Below are 21,890 nucleotides of genomic sequence, written 5' to 3' on the forward strand. Positions count from 1 at the left end.
ACTGTATGTCATGTTGTTACTTGTGGGTGGAGCACCAAGGCAAATTCCTTGTATGTGAATACTTGGCCAATAAACTTACTTACTTACAAATGGGTACATCCGTCTTTCTCACAGCCTGGTCTACCCCAATATAATGGATTTTTACAAACACATACTGCATATACCTTTCAATCACCAGTTCCTTCTCTTTCAACAAGCTCTCATTTGCTTTTATAAGTGGGTCCCATTTGCTAGGTTCATGGTGTGCATAAGGAGGATACATAGTGGGATATTGCTGAGATCCATGGTTCAAAACCTAAAAGGAATGAGAATGAAAAGATTAAATCTATTGGAAGCTGCATAAACCTATAATAACAATAATACTTCTACTAGTCTTGATTCAAAAGCTAGTGCAAACGTTACAAGAGTCATGTCTCAAAACAAGTGCTCAATTCCTGCATAAAATCTTACTCCAAAAAAATAATTCAATTCAACTCAGTAATTCCATCAATCATGGATGTACTAACCCACCAAAGCCAAAAGAAAATGCAGAGAATGAGAACTGGTGTCAGCAAGGAACTTGCCACATTCAATTTCTCCATCTGAACTTACACTGTTGTTAGAGATGCAGTACATAGCTCATTGACCAAGTGACAAGTGCATCTGTAGGGAATCTGGAGGCATGCCACAATGGAAATGCCATACATCTTCAGTCATAACAAAAAAAAGTCTCTTTTTCCTTCACACCTGGTTACAGAAATTTCTGAAGCACAAAATGAACATAACTGCTTTACCTGCACATGTTCCACTTGTACTCTTAGACTCTCCAACTGTTGTTGCTGCCATATAGTCAGATCACAAGGTCTATCTATAGATCGAAGTTTGGGCTGCTTCCCGTGCATTTGTTCTCTCAAACCTATTGGACCCCAAAGTATTTGCTGTGCTTGTAAACTATGGAGTCCTTCAGGGACAGAGCCCCCTCCAACATTTGGCTGCAAGCAAGGTCTTGGTCCAAACTGTGCAGTCACAACTGGTGCAGATTTACTCTCGGGTAAAGATTTAAACGTCATGTCACAACTATTGCAATTATCCTCATTTCCAGCACTGTTGATGTTAAGATGTTCGTTATCCTTGATACATCCTTGAAACCTGTACTGGGAATCACCACACATTGTCTCCAAAAATGCAGACTGATTTAAGGTTGGTTCAATACGAGGAGTTTCAAATGTTTGCATACTTTCCTCCAATCTCAGATGTTCAACATTTGGGTGTGAAGAATAGTCATGCAAATTCAATCCAGGTCTGCAGGAATTTGTTGAAGCTACAGGCAAACCTCTCACATTAACAGAAGAATCTTCTATTTTGCCAGTTCTAGTCACAAAACTGGAAATATCTATCCCATTCCATTTTGATAATGAAGAACACTTCTTCCCAAACTTTTCATCTCTTCCATCTGACGGACCACTCGGCTGTATAGACATGGAACTGAAGACTGAATTACTCTTTGGATGGAGGTTAGATGGCACATTGCCAGATGTGGAAGGCATGACATGGGCAGTGGGGATGATGGACTGTGAGCATATGGGTTTGAAGGAAGAACTCTCAGTGAAGCAGCAGAAATCTGTGCAAAGTGAAAGACAAAATGTAAATTATTTTTCTGAAGAATGGCCACCATTCACAACAGAGGGCTCAATTAAAAAAAGACAGTAGGGATATGTGGTTCCTTGCATTTATCTCTTGATATTTTCAGGTGGCTATTTTCATACACAGCTGCATATGCAGTTAATCAAAAATAATAACACAAATGAAACATTTAAGCCCTTTTTATACTTGGTTTGCTTTATACTGCTTTGATGATAGAAATTATGGACAGTTTCAAAAAAATGAACTGTAATTTGCATTTTAAAATTTCAAAAACTGTGTCCATAAAATCATACAGCATGGAAACGGGTCATTTGGCCCATCAATGAACAACCAGTGCACCCTTCCAGAGTAATCCCATCTCCCAGCACTTGGTCCATAGCCTCTTATGCTAAAGATGGGATTACTCTACTCAAATTAAGCACTCATCCAGGAACTTAAATGCTGTCAGCGACCCAGTGTGCTCAGTGTTTTCCAGGCATCCCCACATATCCCTTCTAAAATTCGTCCTCCTTACCCAAAATCTTTGCCATCTTGTTTCATCTACCTGAAATGGGAAAAGAAAGTTTCCCGATATCTACGCCCATCAAATTTAATAAACTTCAATCACATTCCCTCTCAACCTCCTCCACTCCAGAGAACAAGCCTCAAGCCTTCGGTCTCTCCTAATAGAAATGTTCCATCCCAGGCACATCCTGACAAATCCCCTCTGAATCCTTTCCAGCGCCATTACATCCTCCTCATAGTATGGCATGATGACCAGAACAGCACACATTACTCAACGAGATGTCTGATCAAAATTTCAGTTGACTAAACCAATGTATTACAGAATGCAATTCGATGGATCTTCCAAATTAGAGTAGTTGCCAGTATGGATGCAGCAAGGTTCAACACAATCCCAGTTTCATCATGTCCTTTTGCTCTTTTTTAGTTCTCCTTTCATTGTAGGCCAAATAGCAATTATAAGGATGCTTGTTCTCAACTTTAACCGAATGCATACTTGGGAATCTCTAGGATCACCCAGTGACAAGCTAGCTTTATTTCAACAGTAATATTATTACAATTCAAAATATATATTTTTAATTCTGTAGCACAGCCAAAACACAACTAAAATAACTTTATCTTGCATTAAACATTATTCCCTCTCTCATGTATCTGTAAACTGTGGGTAGCTTGATTATAATCATGTATTGTTTAGTTCAGTTTAGTTTAGAGACACAGCGTGGAAACAGGCCTTCGGCCCACCAAGTCTGCACCGACCCGCACACACTAACACTGTCCTACAGACACTTGGGTCAATTTGCGATTTTACCAAACCAATTAGCCTACAAACCTTCACGTCTTTGGAGTGTGGGAGGAAACTAGAGCACCCGGAGGAAACCCGCAGGTCAAAGGGAGAACGTGCAAACTCCATACAGCCAGCACCTGTGGTCAGGTGCGAACCTAGGTCTCTGGCACTGGAAGGCAGCAACTCTACTGCTGCACCACTGTGCCATCCTGTCTTTCAGCTGACTGGTCAGCACACAACAAAAGGTTTTCACTGTATCACAGTACACGTGACAATAAACTTAACTAAATTAGATACAAAACTGTTATATGGATGAAAATTGGAAAGCTTCAGGAAGTTGGAAATCGGAACTAAAAAGAGAAAATGCTGGAAACATTCAGGTCTGGCAGCATCTCCAGAAAGAGAATCAGTTAACAATTCAGGTCCAGGATCCTTCATCAGAAGAATGTTAGGCATCTGGGTGCTGTTGTTACTTTACACTAGTAATGTCATTGGCAAACCTAAAGCGAAAGCTAGCACAATAATCTACTAAAAGATAACACAACCACAATCCAATTCAATCTCCACTCGATAATCATCTTGGATTTCTGACATTGTAACCCAAGACCAATTTTCTTCCTGCCAAACAGCTAACTATCACAAAAGTTAAACTGGTGATGTCCATGATGTGCAGACTTTAAGCAGTCATTGCATGCAAAGGATATGCAACAAAATACTAAACATGACTACTTTCATTTACATGACATTGCTGTGTCCCAAACATTATGGTGCCCTGAAATGGGGGGGGGACTATGTATAATCACTGCTGTAATTTCTACATGGTGAAACCAAAATGTATAAAATACAATACAATACCGTTTATTTGTCATTTGAACCTCACATGAACTTCAAACAAAATTTGGTTTCTGCAGTCATACAAGAAAAGAACCAAGACACACACCAACACAATTTACACAAACATCCATCACAGTGAATCTCCTCCTCACTGTGATGGAAGGCAAAGTCTTGTCTCTCCCCTGCTCTCCATTCCTCTCCCGAAGTCAAAGTCAAAACCCCCGGCTGGCGCTAGCAAGTCCCACGGCGACTTAAAGCCGCGCCGGGCGATGTAAAGCCCTGCTCCGGGTCCCGATGTTGGAGCCCCCGGCGGGCGCTAGCAAGTCCGCGGCCATTAAAAGCCGCGCCGGGCAATGTAAGGCCCCGCTCCAGGTCACTTTCAACCCCGCAATTCGAGCGGGAGAAGTCGCCGTTGCCAGTGCCCCGCAAAGCGGTCTCCCACCGGGGACCCGCGAGCTCCCGGTATCACCATCCACCGGAGTCGGGTCGCAGCAGCGCGCCACCACAGCTCTCCACGCTCCGAAGCTGGCCAGCTCTACGATGGTAGGTCCGCAGGCTCTGTGACTTGAGCTGTCCTTCCGGTTGGAGGCCGCTCCACGGTGCTAGGCCCCAACGGCAACGGAGACCCGACAGGGAAAGGTCAGGTCCCCGTACAAGGAAGAGATCTAAAGGTTTCCCCCACCCACACCCCCCCGCCCCCCACACATACACAGTCAAAAACCCACCACAAACTATACACTCAACAGGACAATGAAATAAAAAAAGACAGATGGACTGCAGAGGCCGCTGTGACGTCGGTCGCGCCGCCAACAATAAAAATGGCCTTTATTAAAATCTGACAATGTGCACCTTAACCACGTGTGATTTTTTTCTATTACAAATCTCAAATTGTGGAGTACAGAGGCAACTAAGTAAATGTTTAAGAAGGAACTGCAGATGCTGGAAAATCGAATGTAGACAAAAATGCTGGAGAAACTCAGCAGGTGAGGCAGCACCTATGGAGCGAAGGAAATAGGCAACATTTCGGGTCGAAACCCTTCTTCAGGCAAATAAATAAATGACGGGTTTGTCCCAAACATTATGGAGGGCACTGTACATCCCACACATTTCAACTTACCATCTGTGCTCTCAGAACAGGATGTGCCCAAAGCTGTGTCCCCACTATCGGCTGTACTGGGCCTGCTTTCAGTCTTACGCTGGCACTTTTGTGAAAGTTTTGGTGTTTGCCACTCACTTTCACAATAACTTGTTCTCTGTATATCGGAGTCTGTGGAGAAGGGGATTAATATTAAAATTCAATGTCTGCTTTAATGACAACTGCATTTTGATTCCATTCCATCAGATACAGTGGCAAGAAATAACATTTAGAAATCCCTAGATAAAACGTATGGAAGATGGAATTTTAGAATAAAATAAATCAATGACATTGCATAGCTGGAGAAGCAGAGCTCAGGCACAAGTACATGATAGCGGAAAGCCGCATTTCTGAGATAGTTCACTTCCTGAGGAAGTATTTCATTTCACAAGGAATAAAAGAAATCCAGGCTTCACTGGTGGAGTATCAATCTAAACTCTGACAGCGCCACACCAGAGGATAGAAAGTATGTCAATGCTGATGGAAAGCCAAAATAAATCAAAATTATACTTAACTATTTGGAATTAACATTTCAAGACTGTGACCTTTTCATAAGAGCAGTTCTAATCATAGGTTAATGATCTAAAACCTCTAATTCTTGTTTATCTCTCCACAGCTACAGCACGAGCAGAGTATTTCCAACAATTTGTTTTTATTTCATACCAGGAGATATTAGAGTAGATGATCAAATGCTTCAAATGGGCAGATTTTAAACAATTTAGAGAATAATTAAATATTTAAGAGGGATTTAATGGATTCTAGAGTTCAGGGCTTTGACAAGAAGAGACAGAGACATCAATTAAAACCAGGGATCGTCAAGAGCTGGAATTGAGACAGCAGATATCTTCAGTGGTAAAGGAGTACAGGAGATTAGAGCCAGGAAGTGGATTAATGAGAACAAGGATGACAATTTGAAGAGTTGCGTAGCACCAAGTATGAGCAATGGGCAAATTGGGACAGGTTTTGGATAAACAGAGTTCAAAGGACAATAGCCTCCACCTTCCCAATAATTAGTAAGAGTGCATTCCAGCTGTAAATGTACATCAACTACAGTAGTTGAAACAAATCTTTCCATTTGGGATGCATGCATCGTTGAAGTCCCAGTGAAACTGCCCAAAAATATTTCCATAATCTCAACCAAAACTTGAACTTGGTAAAATTGTACAGGTTATCACCCTATCAGCTGGAGAAAGTAAAAATACTGTTATTGATGCAATGAGACACCACATCCAAGGCCAAGGTACACTGCTGAAAAGGCAGACAGGAAAGGGCAAAGGAAATTTTAAATGGTACCCAACAGCTTCAATTAAATTGGCATCAGCCTCTAGGCCATCAAGCATATTCCGGTCTGGACATATTCCAAGTCAGGACTATTCTATATGGAAAAAAAGCTAGATTCTATTCTCAGCCAATGTTTAATGTTCTGTTCAGAAAGGTCACTGGACAGCAACCAAGTGCTGGAGGCCTAGCTGATTTCACCGCAGTCTATTTCGAGGCACATTGAAGCACAACATGGAGATTAAAACAGCTCATGGAATTTTGTACGTGTACAATTACATTTAGCCATTCCATAAAAAGGACACCCTAAAATAACCTGCATTTGTACTTTCAGGAGGCCTCAAGGTATCACAAAAGAGCACATGGGATTTGCAAAAAGACATATATAGGTAACAGACAGTAAAAAGAAAGCGGTTCATGTTCAGTTGGGGAGCCTATAACTAGCACATGGCGGAAGCATAGGTGTTGGGACCACAGCTGTTCACAATCTGTATCGGTACTTTGGAGCAGTGAACCAAGTTTATTGATGATACAAAGCTAGGTGCTGATAAAAGTTGTAAGAAAGATGAAGAAACGCTAATAGAACTATAGATAAGATAAGTAATGGGTGAGGACCTGACAGATGGAATAGTGAAATGGAGAAAAATAATGTTTGCAATGAAAAAATAACAATTCACAAGAAATCCTAATTTTGTACCCAGGAGCTGTGGCTACATTTTGAATTGAATGGAATTAATGCATATGTGACTAATGCAGATAAGTGGGAATGAATAACAGATTATCTTAATTTAGTTCCAGTTCAGTTTAGTTTATTTAGATGGCTGGAGCGAGGATCACAATTGTTTCCATTTCTCATGTTTACACTCACTATATTTGAAAAAAAAATTGTATATTAAGGGATTCTGTTCTATTGAGCAATTTCAAAAAGGCCCACACAGAATAATATGGCAGAACACAAGTCAGTTAACTTTCTGGTTAATGATGACCATCAGAATATTGAAAGGAATTGAGAGACTCATGCCATTGAATGGAATAAAGTGATTGATAATGTCTTCTTCTTGAGAAAGTTATTGTCTGGCACCTGTACAACTAAACGTCACATTGCGTTGATCAGCACAAGCCTGAATTATGTCCAAGTCTGCTAAATGTGAACAGAAACCCTTTCAATATCTGCTGCAAATACAAGTGTCCATTTTAATGTATGGTTTTACAGGGCATTTCATTGATGAAGCAGTTAAAAATGGTTCAACCTACCAATGGTGCAAAGGATCTCCTGAAACAATATTCTAGAATATCTTCAAATAAACATAATAAACTCCTTTTACACATGGAACAACAAGAACATGTGGAAGTTTTACACAGACCCTATCCATTACAATTTTGCCTGAACACCTTACTGCTAAAATGCAATGTGTCACGGGTGGTCATATTCAGCTCATATTTGGAATTAAGGTTCATTTTGCCCATGTTGGTACCATGCCTGTTATGAGGGCTGAAGTTAATTTGTTCTTCAATAACCCAAACAAAGTCAAAAACTGATAACGCAATGCTCCTTGAAAACCTAAATTTCCATGTACTGCTGGTATTTTTTGTACACTGCCAAATTAAAACACACACCTGCCCTACAATCATTTGGACACGGCAATATGCAATTTATCCCCCCCAGCCAGTGTGAATTTCCCACTCTAGCTTGCATTCTAAACAAATAATAATTAGTTAACACTCAATTTTCTGCTGCAAAGTTTATTCACTCAAAACATTTCCAGATAGCGGAGCACATTTAGACCAAATTAGCATAGATGACACTGGGATAAGTGTTTATGCCACCAATCCTCATTCTGCTCCAAACCATTTTACATTGATATAATCTGCCAGGGCCATTATACTAGTAAATCATTGATACACAAGATTTTTGGCACAAAAAGCCACTTTGAATTGGTGGACACGGTGTAAAACGTGCTACATACCCAGAAAACTAAAATGCAACAAGCACCCGCCCACAAAAAAATCCTTATTACCCCGCAGCCTAATGGTAGCATTAAATGAGCAGATATAACCAAAGAGATATATACGTTAACACCACATTGTGAATTATGAATCTTCATTACAAGTACTGTTTCTTTTCCTGAAGTGGAGCTACAGTAAAATTATGCAACTACCATACAAAAGGACTAATTCAGTGCAACATCATGAGAATACTGGGAGCGACTATCAAATATTTATACTCCTAATTTATACCCTTGCTTTTCGATGAAAAAAGATCATACTAATAGCCAACTTAGATAACATTTTAGACTCATTGTTATGACCTATTTACCTAGATACAAAATGTTTAGTGTAATAGAATATGTGCATTATTCTCAAGGTAAAAACGTGAAGTATTTCAAATTTATAGGCAGTATAATTAGTTTTGAAAATAGATACCTAGGAGGGATGATATTTCCTGAAGGAAACAGCTCATAATACATGGTTTTTTTCTTTCTTATTTCCATAGATGCACAAAGAAGCTTATTATTGCTTACAACACTAGCAGAGATTCTTTGCAAGGGCGAGGCAGATTTAAACCAGTCCCAACTTATACAGTTTCAAAACTAAATGGTGCAGTCGCAGAAGATAGACACAAAATGCTGGAGTAACTCAGTGAGACAGGCAGCATCTCTGGAGAAAAGAAATGAGTGACATTTTTCGGGTCGAGACCCTTCTTCAAACTGATCTACTAGTGCTGTATCAGGATGACAGAGGAAAAATAACAGTGTAAAGGTTTCTCAACTTGAAGTATATTAACCTAAAGCTCATTTTCCGATTCCCTTCTCTTTATTGTGCTGTTTCAAATGACAATATCCATTTAGACAAGGTGTCCAGCGATAAACATCCTAGTCTGTCAGAATCCTTGGTAGATGGGAAGGAATAAAGCTAAAAAGAGGCAAAAATGGAAAAGGCATGGGTAGTTATGGGCGAGTACTGGTTATACCTGCAGTGATTTAATTATGTCATCTTAACTATGGAAAGATCATACTCCAAAAAGGAAAGTCGTTCTTCAACAGTATTTTGAACTTTTCATCCAAATTACCAACTCTCATTTTACAAACATTGCCCGACTTGAAATAATGAAGTGTTTCAGTGATGCTCACCTCATCATTAAAGAAACTTCATTTATGCCAACCTTCAGTTTCATTTACAGTGAGAGCAGTTCAACAGGACTAAGAACACTATTCATTTGTGAAATAATCTAGCCAATTCAACAGAATAAATGGCAATGCAATAACACCTGAACAGACCTCCAAAACAGTTTCAAATTTGAGAATACAAATAAAAGCCCAGGAGATTAACAGCCAAATGCACCAACCAATCAGACAATTTGGAAACAAGTATTTTTTAATTGATTCCAGTTACATACATCAAATACAATGAGATAGAAATGGAAGATGTTGGTGCTATATACACTTACACCCACCCCTCAAATATTTTTATATTGCAAGACCCTATTTCACCCTGTTTGGCAGCAGTACTTTACCCTATTCTTCTGCAAGGTTCTATTTTGAAACAATGCTCACATTTTTAGTTTATGACAAAATTAGGCCCTATGGACATGCTTCTTGACAGATGCCTTCTGACCCACGTAGATCCAGCATTCTTTATTTCAGATTTCCAGCAAGGGTAGTATTTGGCAGCTACAGCATTATTTTCATTCTTCTTCCACCTTCGTCTTCTGCATCTCATCCAAACAGATCAGCTGCAAAAAGCGTTTAATACCCTTTCTCAACCCGCACCACTAACTAGTATGTCATTCAATTTCTAGATCTTCCTGTCGGATTCCCTTTGTTCTCGGTACTCTTCCCCCCTTTTGGTAACTTAAATTGATCTTATTCTCCAACTTTGTTCGTGCTGAAGATCCATCGACCTGAAAAATCAATCGTTCTTCTCTACAGATACAACCCAAACTTCTGGGCATTTATAGCATTTATGTTTTTTAAATTATTGTAGAAAGGTGTTTTGCTACAACAAGCAACTCATAGGACACATTTCTGTGTGTGTTGACTGCCAGAACAGACCCAATGTTAATGTAGTCATGCTGCAAATTATGTTTTTGAAATTTGTAATGTTTTACCTTTTGTGTTGTTCTGGTGTTCAATTAAGTCTCTATGCTTCATTGAGGTAGCCATGTAAAATGAGTTCACCTGCATACAATTAAAAAAAATATTAATAGTTCAGATATCTTTGTAAAAATAAAATAATATATTTAAGTGTAGAAATGTCATAGTACCACATTAATGTTTAAACTCCAACTTGTAGATCCGCACAGAAATCCGTAAACACTTTCTAGAGACTTAAAGGTTTATCATTTTAACTTCTCTATTATTCATTTCCCTCATGCTTTTTCAGTACTCGTTTCCACAGAAACAATGATAATGGCTACTCTTAGTCACAGATGGGCAAATAGAGTCAAGATCCAGGAGGAAGTATCATGCCAAAAAAAACACAGCCAACTACAAACACATCCCATATAAAACTCTTGGTTTTAATTTATATTGAAAACTTGTGTGAAAATATACTATTTGTTTTGATAAACCAATTATAGATTTATCAAAACAGGCAGAAACCACAAGGGAATTCAAATAAATAATTAGTTAAAAAATACACAATAGACTTTGAATAAAGCCCTTCTGGTAATGGCAGACATCTGAAAGGGTAGTGGAATTTATCTACGTGGACTTAAGTAAAGCGTTTGACAAGAATCTCCTCATAGTAGGCTGGTCTATAAGATTAAGTCACGGGGTATCCTTGGTGAGGTAATAAACATGATACAAAATTGGCATGGTCATTGAAGACGAGATGTAACGTTGGATGGGTGCCTTTCAAATGAACAGGCTGAAAATACAGGGCTGATTTTCAGACAAAAATTGGTGTAATTTTGCAGAGCAAGATCGTCAAAAAATACAGATCAGTTGAAAATTTCAGTGGAGACGGAGATTAATCTGGACAGGTATGTGTAGTTGCATATTGGGACGTCAAAAAGGTAGAGAAGAACATTTACAGAAGATAGGATGTTTAGTAACATCGATGTACAGATGGGATCTTGGGATGCAAGTCCATAGTCCCATGAAAATGATAATATGGATAGGATGGATAGGGTGGACATGATGGGCCATGGGGCCTGTTCCTGTGCTGTATTGTTCCATTTTCTAATGTCATATATAAACATGCATTAACATAATATGTCACATTAAAGAATAAATCCCACATCAGATCCTTACAAAGATTCCCCATTAGAAAACACCAAATATTAACATTTTTAAATGTACATTTAATGTCCCTCAGCTACACAGCAGAAGCTAATGCCAGTATTTAAAATAAATCACAGTGTTCATGGTAATACCCTGATTGATCCAACCCAAAGTATAATTCAGAGAAGCATTTGACTAGGCCCCTCCTGGTAGGCTGGTCGCAAAGATTAGTCATGGTATTCACAGTGAGATGGTAAGTTGGATACATCTTGGGTACAAATTGTCTTGGCCATAGACCAATACTCAAATCAAGAACTTCACTAATTTTTTCACATTATGCTGCCACACAAATTGTATTCCTGTACTTACAGGTATTTATTTGAGAAAAGATTGAAGTGAAGAGGTGCACAATTATAATTCTATTTTAAGAAGAGCTTTAGAAAAGCTCCTTTTTGAAAGAGTCAGGCTTGTTCGGACATGGGCACAATTTTTTTTATAGTACACCAAATTACTGTAAAAGATTCTCATATCAAGCATTATATGTAATCAGAAATGTAAAATTCACTGTTTTATATAGCTGCTTGGTTGAAGACAAAATCCAGACACAAAAACTAGAACATGTTTTTTTTTAAATAAAGATTAACAAGAGTTGGTAAGCCGCGATACAGAAAATCAAAGTGGAGTGCATGCAGAAACTTGCAGAAGGTGGGGAGGCGATAGAAGTACAATTGCAAAATTTGTTTCACTATTTTAAATTCTACAGCACAGGAAGCAAATTTTTACTCACAAGAAGCACTTATTCTACCCCATTTTGAAAAAGAATTACATTGAGATACCCAACGACCTCATAAATCATAATAAATTTAAGCAGCCCAAACAATACAAGATATTCACCCAAAGGTCGATGCTGAATCACAAAACAACATTCTGACTATTCAATAGATATACTAGCCATTTAACATTCTATTCAAAAATAAAACAATACATAAAATCATTGCAATTCTCTATTTTGCAAGTGAAAAGTTAAAAAGCAACTTTAAAAATGTAACATCAAAACAGCATTGTGTTTTCCAGATAATCAATAGTTTCTTGGAATCATGGCTAACTTACCAAAAATGGAAATGCAAAGATTTTTATATAGTTGAGAGACATTTCTGCATAGTAAGAATAATGTCCAGGTTGGGGACATCTAACAGACCATGAGACAGATCATTCGGCCCAGCCAGTTTGCACACATGTTTTGTCAGCATATATGAATCTCAATGAGGAGGGTGATTAGTGAGTACCAACAAGTAGATTTTACTACCTTCCGTTATAGCTTTAGGTCTCCAAATGTTGGGATTTTACCTTGAACTCGATTGTACTTATCATGGAATAAAGTCCCCAATATAATTCATCACTACCTTTCATTTTTAGCATGCTAATCAAAGGGTAATGCTCAGCGGCAGATCTCTGCCCCATGGCATGCTCCACTTGCACTAGCTGGGAAATCAGGGACACTTCAGGCATTTGCATATGCAAGAAGTGCAGTCACCAAATAAAACTAATTTGGCAGTGGAATGGGGATAAAGTAGATGCACATCAAGTAGTGAAACCAAATCTGTTCAACAGGCAGAGCTGATGTGGGTGGGTAAAGGGACATGGAGATTGGAAGCATAAACTGCTTCTATTAGATTATAGAACAATATTGGCCAGCTGGAATGTTGAATGGCACATGGAATTTAATCTCCTAACAAGTGTGAGGTGATGCAGATTTAAAAGGCCTAATAAGAGTACACTGTTAATTATAGAGCTCTTGGGACCATCGAGAATCAGGGACCCTAATGTTCCGGTTCAAACACCTAAAGGTAGATAAGGAGGTAAAAAAACATTCAGGAAGCTGACTGGCATAAACCAGGGGAAAGAATGCAAATTCAAGGATGTCATATTACAACTTTATAAAACTTTAAGCCACAACTGGAGTACAGTGTGCAGTTTTAGTCACAACATTATATTAAGTATGCGATTGCACCAGAGGGGGTGCAAAAACAGCTTTTTTTTCCACGAGTAGTAGCTCTACTCAATAACCAAAAATCTGTAGCGTCCTTTTGCTCTGGTATTTTATTTAATTCACATGTTTAATCGCTAATGTTTTATTATTGTTTTAAGTGTCATTCTTAAATGTCACTGTATGTTATGTTGTCACTTGCGGGCAGAGCACCAAGGCAAATTCCTTGTATGTGAATACTGGGCCAATAAAAGTATTCATTCATGAACTTATTCATTCAGTCATTCATTCAGTCATTCATTCATTCATTCATTCATTCATTCATTCATTCATTCAAAAGTAATTTACCCAGAATCTGTTGCCTAGGATGAAAGATTTCACATGCAAGCAAAGATTGGATAAGCTGAGGAAGGACCTGTTACAGGTATATAAAATGATGGGAGGCATAGATAGGATAGATGGTGGCTAAAACAAGACAGCATTGGATTGAGGAAGATTAGAGGAAATATGATGAGAATACTTTTTACCACGACAATGGATGCAATGTGAAATGCACTGACTGAGAAGGTGGAGGAGGTAGGTACTCTCAACAGAAAGTATCTAGACAGGCACTTGAATCAAGTCATATAAAAGACCAAGTGTAAATGGGATTTAAAAGCTGTATGACTCCATGATACTATGGCGAGATAGAACAGCTGTTGTGAGGCCTCAGCAAAAAACCTGTACTCAATAGATGCATCTCACATTCACACTGAATAGTCGCCCCAGCCCACCCAAGTCATGTAGCAATAAAATCACTAAATGCTTAACTGTCACATGGGTTCTAGCAGAGGGTTGAGCTCCTTAATCTGACTTCCAACATAGCAATTACAAGCTAGGGGTTTGCACCGGCAATCTTAGCAATGCATCTCCATACATCAGCCTACCCAGGGAACAAGTGTTCCAAATGTATTTGCACGTTGAAGTGACAATGCCTCAACCTTCTTTGTAATTTGCTAATGGTGGCCTAACAACCATGTCCTTCCCTGCTCACAAACACACCATCACTATGACAGTGAAGACATCAGGAGGTCTTAATATGTCAAAGTTGAGCTACTAACACAGGAACATTAACAAAAGATACATTAAAATCATTTACCCCTTCTATGACATCAACTACAGCCAGCTAATCACTACTTCACAAATTGCTTCAGCCTTTTGTCCTACTATTTCGTCTCTACTATTTATTTAATTCCCCTTACATGTTTTTCCTCTACCTGCTAAATTTTTGTAAGGTGTTCTTGAGACTCTTGAAAGGTGCCCATAAATAAAATGTATTATTATTATTATTATTACTCTTATCAACCATGGTTAGGCATCGCAGGCCATCTGTTCCATCTTTAAAACATGGCACACGAGCAGTCCTCCAGATAAATCATCATATCAAAACAAGGCAACACTTTTCTTTAAAACAACAGAATGGCAAATATTCAAGTTTGTGAACATGCTTCAAGGTAATTCACTTAAAGCAATTAATTATTAAAAAGGAGCATAAAATATTTGCATATTTGGCCAAACAAAGATGCTTCAAAACACTCAGCTTTAGTTTATATCAAAAAAATGACAAGAAGAAAGTATGCACACATATTCAGTCAATAAGGGTACACTTTGCAATAAAAAAGATATATACAAGGTTTCAAGCTTATTCCAATAAATGGAATTTAACCCTTGAAAATTCATATCACAAAAAGTTATAAGAATTTGGAACAAAACACTTCTGTTGATTTTGTAATCAGATTATACTACTTTATTGATCTCTTACAAACTATACTCAACTCGTATACAATACTTTTTCCTGCAACAAAGTTACCAATTCATGGAGCCACACATGCTCACTAGATATAAAATGACTTGCAATCTTTGCCCAAAGTGCCACTATTTCCAAGCTCAGATAGAAGTCATCAGTAGGCCAATTGAAAAAGTCTAATAGCTGTCAAGATGAGGAAGTACTGTGGACAATAGTCTGAAAAGTTTATGGAACATATCCCAATCCCATTCCACCCATAAAACAGAAGAATGACACAACCAAATAATTTTTAATACCAATTTGAAGCTCAACTATAAATTCCACCAACCAACGAGTCACTAATTAAAACCGCTTTCTCTTTAACAGATGCTCAGAAATGTTTTCCATTGATCGATTTCAAGTCTAATATGATTGCTAACATTACGTCCATCTAACACAGGACGACAGGGCAATGATATCTAAAATAGTGAATTACATTTCATTTTGAAATTCTCTAAATCTTTCATTCTTCAAAAGTCTCATAGGAATACATAATCGAAAGATGATAAAGATAAGGAAAATATTTCCATAAATGGAAAGAGAAGGCGACACAGTGGAAGAGTTGCTGCCTTATAGCACCAGAGATCAGTGTTAGATCCTGACTACAGGTTGTGTCTTCAAGGTGCTGCGGCTTCCTCCCACACTCCAAGAACGTACAGGAGTGTAGGTTCATTGGCTTTGGTTAAAAATTGTTAGTTGTCCCTAGTGTAGGATAGTGTTACTGTAAAGGGTGATCGCTGGTCGACGCAGACTCGTTAGGCTGAATGGCTGTTTACCGCATGCGTCAAGAAACGCAAGTCGAAAAAACATATGTACATTTTCCTCCAAGGAAATTTTATTCTTCAGTTCAAATTACAGGTAGTGAGTTGAGAGTTCCGTAAGGGGGAATTTCCATTACCTGAACAGCTGCAACACAGGAGTCACCTGTACAGATTATCTTGCCCCTTTACTGCAATTCATAAAATCAAGGAGGGTTAAGAGAGAATACATTGCATTTACAATCTGTCCCGCGAGCCAGCCAGCAATAGAAAAGAAAAAGTCAATTTCAGCCTAATCGAAAGTGCCAGCAATTTGTAAGAGATCACAAAGTAAAGTGTTACATCACATGGCCTTTCATGGGCCTACAAATCCACCTCTAACTTCCATATAAAAATAATAATAAGCAAGAATTGCCATTAACCCATCAATATTCTTGCTAACAGGATGGGTTAACGCTTTACAATAAACTAATTGGCAGACAAATATGCAGTTTACATCACTCCTCCAAATGAGAGGCGTGGTGCAATGGGTACAATACGAAGCAATTTAGTCTCAGAAATACAGCAAGGAAAACCTTTGGCTGTAACTTGATACAGCCTTTGGAGAATTGGATTTCAATGTCACAAATCCCAATCAATCTGTGCAGGCAGACTGAGTGGCGCCATCCTGGACACACTGGAGGCTCTTCACACAGGAATATCACTGTACAGATGCATATTTATGTGTTAGCAGTATCACATAGGACAGAAACAATGGGACCACTAATCAGACAAGATTCATTAACTGGAATAGGAGAGGGTGAGGAAGAGGAGGCGATGGAAGTAGGAAATAAAGGGGGGAAATGGAAGAGAGAACACCTAAGCTGCAGTCCCTTCTCTGCTTACGTAAACATTGATTATAGCAGCTCAAGTTCAAAAATTGTTAATATTTGGTGCAATTACTGGAATAAGGGAAAAATATCATCAGTTTACAGTCCTTGAGAATGCTGCAGCTCCTCAGGTTTTTGTATGTGGCATATAATAACCAGCTTTGCTGGAGTAGTTGAAAAGATACTGAAACCAAAACTACAATTTTATTTCTGATTTTTAATCGATGTTATTTTAAGTTTTAATTTTAATTTCTCTTTGTGGAGAGAAAGAGTATAGTTGTAGAGTCACCTGATATGTGGCGGTTAAAATGAAAGAGGTTAGATAGTGTACAGACAGTTATATTGCGGTGTGAAAAAGATTAGAACAATGCTCCATCCGTAAACTTCACCAAATCCAAATAGAGGAGAAACTCAGTGTGGTGGGAATGTGCAATTCACGATAACAGGAAATGATTGAAGCAAATATAGGATACATTTAAACACAATTGGATAAGCACAAGAGGGTAAAGGGGCAAATTATGTTGATATAATTGGAATGATGGGAAGGCAAGTTATTTATAAATGCCAATTTAGACACAATGGGAAGAATAACCCGTTTCTGAGCTGCAAGTTCCAAATAACATACTTATCCAAATTTTCATAATGCGATGTTGCAACATCTGTGTATGCATTAAGAAACTAGTTGATTTACACTATTCCCACATAAACTCTGCAAGAGCAAATCTCTTTCATCCAAAAGGCCATAACGCAGGAGTCATTTGTACACCAGTATATTAATCAGAAATTAGGCTTACCCTTCTCTTCTTCCTGCAGTCTTTGATGTTGTTGCTCACATCACCACTTTCTAATGCTTCTCCACCGTTGTGCAGTGGGATGGAACACCTTCTGCCCTTTTCTATTTGTATTGATTTAACCAAAACATCAATAATAGCTTCATTTCACACGTGTAGGAAGGAACTGCAGATGCTGGTTTAAACTGAAGATAGACACAAAAAGCTGGAGTAACACAGCAGGACAGGCAGCATCTCTGGAGAGAAGGAATGGGTGATGTTTCAGGTCGAGACCCTTCTTCAGACATTTCACATTTCAGGATCAAGCTTTAAGGTAAACTAAAAGGTATTTTATTTGGCCGCCACACTCCTCCATAACTCTGCCTTCAATGCTCCCATTTACAAAATGTTCTGAACACACCTTCCCACCCATATGCTAACCACACCTAGCTTTCACTCACCATCTGAGAGGCCATCATACACTTTGTTCAACCATTCCTCGATTCATAAAAGGGTTGCATTGCTGGAAACATCTCAAGTGCAAATCAAAAAGGATGTGCAAAATCCTTTATATTTCAGTTCAATGTATTTCTAAGTGGGCAGTAATGTACAATTTGTTTTAGTTGAAAAATAATTGTGTAAAACTGAAGAAACATACCCCAATGAGACAATGGCATTACAAACATCCTGTTCACTGACAGGACAGATCTATTAAATAGCTGCACTTTGGATGACAGGTAAAAATAGCCCATGGAGTCAACATCAACTCCAGGCCTCCAGTAGTTTCACAGCATTAGGCCAAATATGAGCAAGGAAACCCACTCTGGTTACCATCTATTGCTCTCCCTCAACTGCTGAATCAGAGTCTGCATTGAACAACACTCAGAAAAGACACTGAAAGTAGCAAAGACAGGTGTATTCTGGGTAGGGGATTACCATGTCCATAATCAAGAGTGGCACCGCTACAGATCAAAATGGCTGAGTAATGAAAGACAGCTGTCAGAATGGATCTGCATTTACTTGACCTCACCCTCACTTATGACAATGCATTTGTAGCAGTGACCATCGCACTGATTGTGGGATATCTTCAATCTGATTGCACCATTTACTACATTCTGCTAAATGAGAGAACAGATATGGCAGCTCAAAACCATATAATTATGAATCCGTGGCTCAGCACTTTCCTCACATTGGCCCGAAATTCAACTAGACCAGCAAAACAAACACCACCACGATGAGAGCAGGCCAGACACTAGTAATACCGCTTCACATACAACAACCCCCCCCCCCCCACCCAACAAGAAACCTGGAATGCTGCATCTTATTCATTCAAAATTAAGTAAACGGCATTCTAAATTAGGCCACAAGACATCTTATCAACTGCTATCCAGAGGTGCTCCACACTGCTAGAATAAAAGTTCTGAAATATATTATCTTACTAGTGAATCACCAGTTGTTCTGATAAGAACAGATTGAAGTTTCAATCAGAAGAGATGTTGTCAATCTGGCACAGTGGATAACTCGCCTTCTCAACCATCCAAATACTTTCTAGTTATTTAAGCGACACAGCAACATTTTAAGGAACATTTTAGTTGAAGCTATTGCTGCTTTGGCAAAAGCTGCTTCCTTTGAAGGAAACAATAAACCAAGGTCAAATCTGCCTACTCAATTAGAAGATAACAGCAGTACCATAGTCTGGAATGATACACAGCCTTTTATTTCAACAGAACATTGGTTACTTATTTTTAAATAATTAATAATAATTTAATACAAGATTATGCAAAGCTTAGTAAAAGCCAAACCCAAATACTAGATTGATTTGAAATGCAAATGTATCTCAGTTTAGCAACATATGTATGCAATTCTGCACATACAGATGACCTTTAGAGTGTCTGCCAGGACAGCATTCATCTAATGAAAGTTAGCTTACCTCAGATACTATACATATATTTAAGATAAAGATACCAGACAACACCTTAACAATTGTTTTAATATTTCACGGCAACTTTTCCAAAGCATAAACTGCAATAATTAGACGCTAATTCTGCCAACATAGCACATTTCTGGGCTTTTAATACTAAAGAACAAAGATAAACTATATTTCATAAATCAGGAATAAACAATTTAGAGCCACAAATGAAAGACTCATTATGGGGGAGTAACGTCAACAGGATACCACTGAAATAAATGCATTTAAATTAAGATTTCAAAGAGCTCTCCCCATCTTATAGACTGCAGATCGTTGTGATTATTATCACAACAAACAAAGCTAATGCCCACAGTTCCAAGATCCAAATTATGTAAACATTCAAAATATGTCAAAATCCCTTTACAAAACAGTACAAAAACTCAATGCATGCACGTTATATTCGAAATTGTTTACACCAAATTGAGACTAGTTACAGTACGTTTATTTAGATGCAATAATAACAAAGGAACAGAATAATATACGTCAGGCTAGTGAGAGACTTGGACGAGCTGGTAGATGGTGGCAATGCCAAGCATCAGCTGTTCATCCCCCTTTCTGAAGTTCACAGATTTTGATGGTGCTGTTGATGCAATTGAAGTGCATCTTGCACATGGTACAATCTGCTGCCAGGGTACATCAGTGGCGGAAGGAATGAACAAAGCATAAAATCATGAGGGGAATAGATTGGATGAATGCAGAGAGTTTTACCCAGGGTAGGGAAAATGAAGAACCATAAGTTTAAGAGAGGGGAAAGATTTAATAATTTGAGGGGCAACATTTTCACACAATGGGTGGTGGGTATATGGAAAGTGCAACCAGAGGAGGCAGGTGCTGTAACAACATTTAAAAGACATTTGAACGCGTTTATGAATACGAAAGGTTTAGAGCATTATGGGCCAAATGCAGGCAAATGGGACAAGCATAGAAAAGACATCTTGTTCGGCATGGACAAGTTGAGGCCAAGGGACTTTCCATGATGTGTCACTCTGTCAAAAGAGGCCAATTACTTTTGCTTGGTAAAAAGATTTAATATAAAAGTCAGTAAATGTTCAGCAGTCAGACAGCAGCTTTGAAAATATGAGGTGTAGAGGGGAATGGGGCTACAGGGGGTAGCTGGAGGAGGTGTAAGGGGAGCAGAGGGAGGAGGACGAGGGGGGCAGGAAGAGGCAAAGGTGTAGGGGGACGGAGGAGTTGTAGGGGAAGGAGGTTCAGGGCAATGATTGGGGGAGTGATGTGGGTACAGGGGGCACGGGCTGTGGTGGTGAGGGGGGGGAGGCGAGCTGTGGGGGTGAAGGGGGGGGGAGGCGAGCTTGGGGGGTGAAGGGGGAGGCGAGCTTGGGGGTGAAGGGGGAGGTGAGCTTGGGGGGTGAAGGGGGAGGCGAGTTTGGGGGGTGAAGGTGAGGTGTGGGGGTGAAAGAGGGAGGTGAGCTGTAGGGTGAAGGGGGGTAAGGAGACCTGCGGGGGTGAGCAGGAGGTGTTGCAAGGGGGTCGTGGGGAAGAGGCGCAGCCGGACCAGGGGAGGTAAAAGGGAGAGGGAACGGGGAGAGGGAAGTGGCTTCAGCCAAGTTGGGGGTTTGGGGTTTAGAGAAGTGAGGGCCTTGACCCATAAAAACGACGCGTGTTGGGTCACCCTAACAACGACCACAGCTACATTAAAGTTCCAGCCACCCACACTGGTCGCTTCACATTCACAGCCCTCACCTCACACTGGCCGGCCGGTTAGCTGCAACACCTGGAAACATGAGCATCTGCCGCAGGGAGACCGGCGACTCTCCCTCAACGCCGCGCTGAGGGAGCCGTTACTCTACCGTGCAACCAACCCTTACTCCCCGCCCACTCCTCCAATTGGCCGAGCGCGAGCCCCAGCTCCGACATTGGCATTGGAGCTGGTGTTTATTGGATGCGAGAGCTGTCAATCAGACCCGTGGCCGCCATGATGTTTGGTTGCGCAGAGCACAGGTTACAGCGGCGAATACGGGACGCGATTCAAACTGCCGGAAGCCGTAATATACCAGCAAGCGGCGCTTTCATCCCGATACCGTAATAAGTGAAATCAATGCCCCGTTTAATTGGAGCCATAGAGATTGCAGATGCTGGAAACGAATACATGAACAACGTGCTGGATCAGCGGGTAAAACAGTTTCTTTGGAGGGAAAGGGACATTTCGGGTCGGGACCGGTTTTCAGCTTAAACTTCCACAAATGCTGCCTGTTCTGCTGAGTGAGTGTTTCTAACACTTTCTGTTTTAGTTCCCTCTCATTTTGAAACCCCTCTCTGAATAGTTTTGACAGAAGATTGCAGAACTGTGTGGCTAGAAGGTGGTAATGTTAAA

The 21,890-nt window shown here is 39.5% G+C and overlaps 1 protein-coding gene across 4 annotated transcripts in view; it reads right to left on the reverse strand.

Moving 5' to 3' along the window:
* Positions 1–21,388, reverse strand: part of cep85 (centrosomal protein 85) — a 47,398-nt gene extending 26,010 nt beyond the window's left edge. Inside the window, exons 1-5 of one of the 4 annotated variants that reach the window (XM_033045069.1) lie at positions 21,260–21,388; positions 10,264–10,333; positions 4,860–5,009; positions 774–1,600; positions 165–295 (exon numbers count right to left, since the gene is read on the reverse strand). In XM_033045069.1, the coding sequence (XP_032900960.1) occupies positions 165–295; positions 774–1,600; positions 4,860–5,009; positions 10,264–10,318 (1,163 nt within the window). In that variant the 5' untranslated portion in view covers positions 10,319–10,333; positions 21,260–21,388. Of the gene's footprint in view, positions 1–164; positions 296–773; positions 1,601–4,859; positions 5,010–8,940; positions 9,069–10,263; positions 10,334–21,259 lie in introns of those variants that run through there. The other 3 variants (XM_033045070.1, XM_033045071.1, XM_033045072.1) reach the window with 3 other exon arrangements.
* Between the last annotated feature and the right edge of the window lie 502 nt (positions 21,389–21,890).

This window comes from Amblyraja radiata, chromosome 27 (assembly GCF_010909765.2).
Source record: "Amblyraja radiata isolate CabotCenter1 chromosome 27, sAmbRad1.1.pri, whole genome shotgun sequence".
NCBI lineage: Eukaryota > Metazoa > Chordata > Chondrichthyes > Rajiformes > Rajidae > Amblyraja > Amblyraja radiata.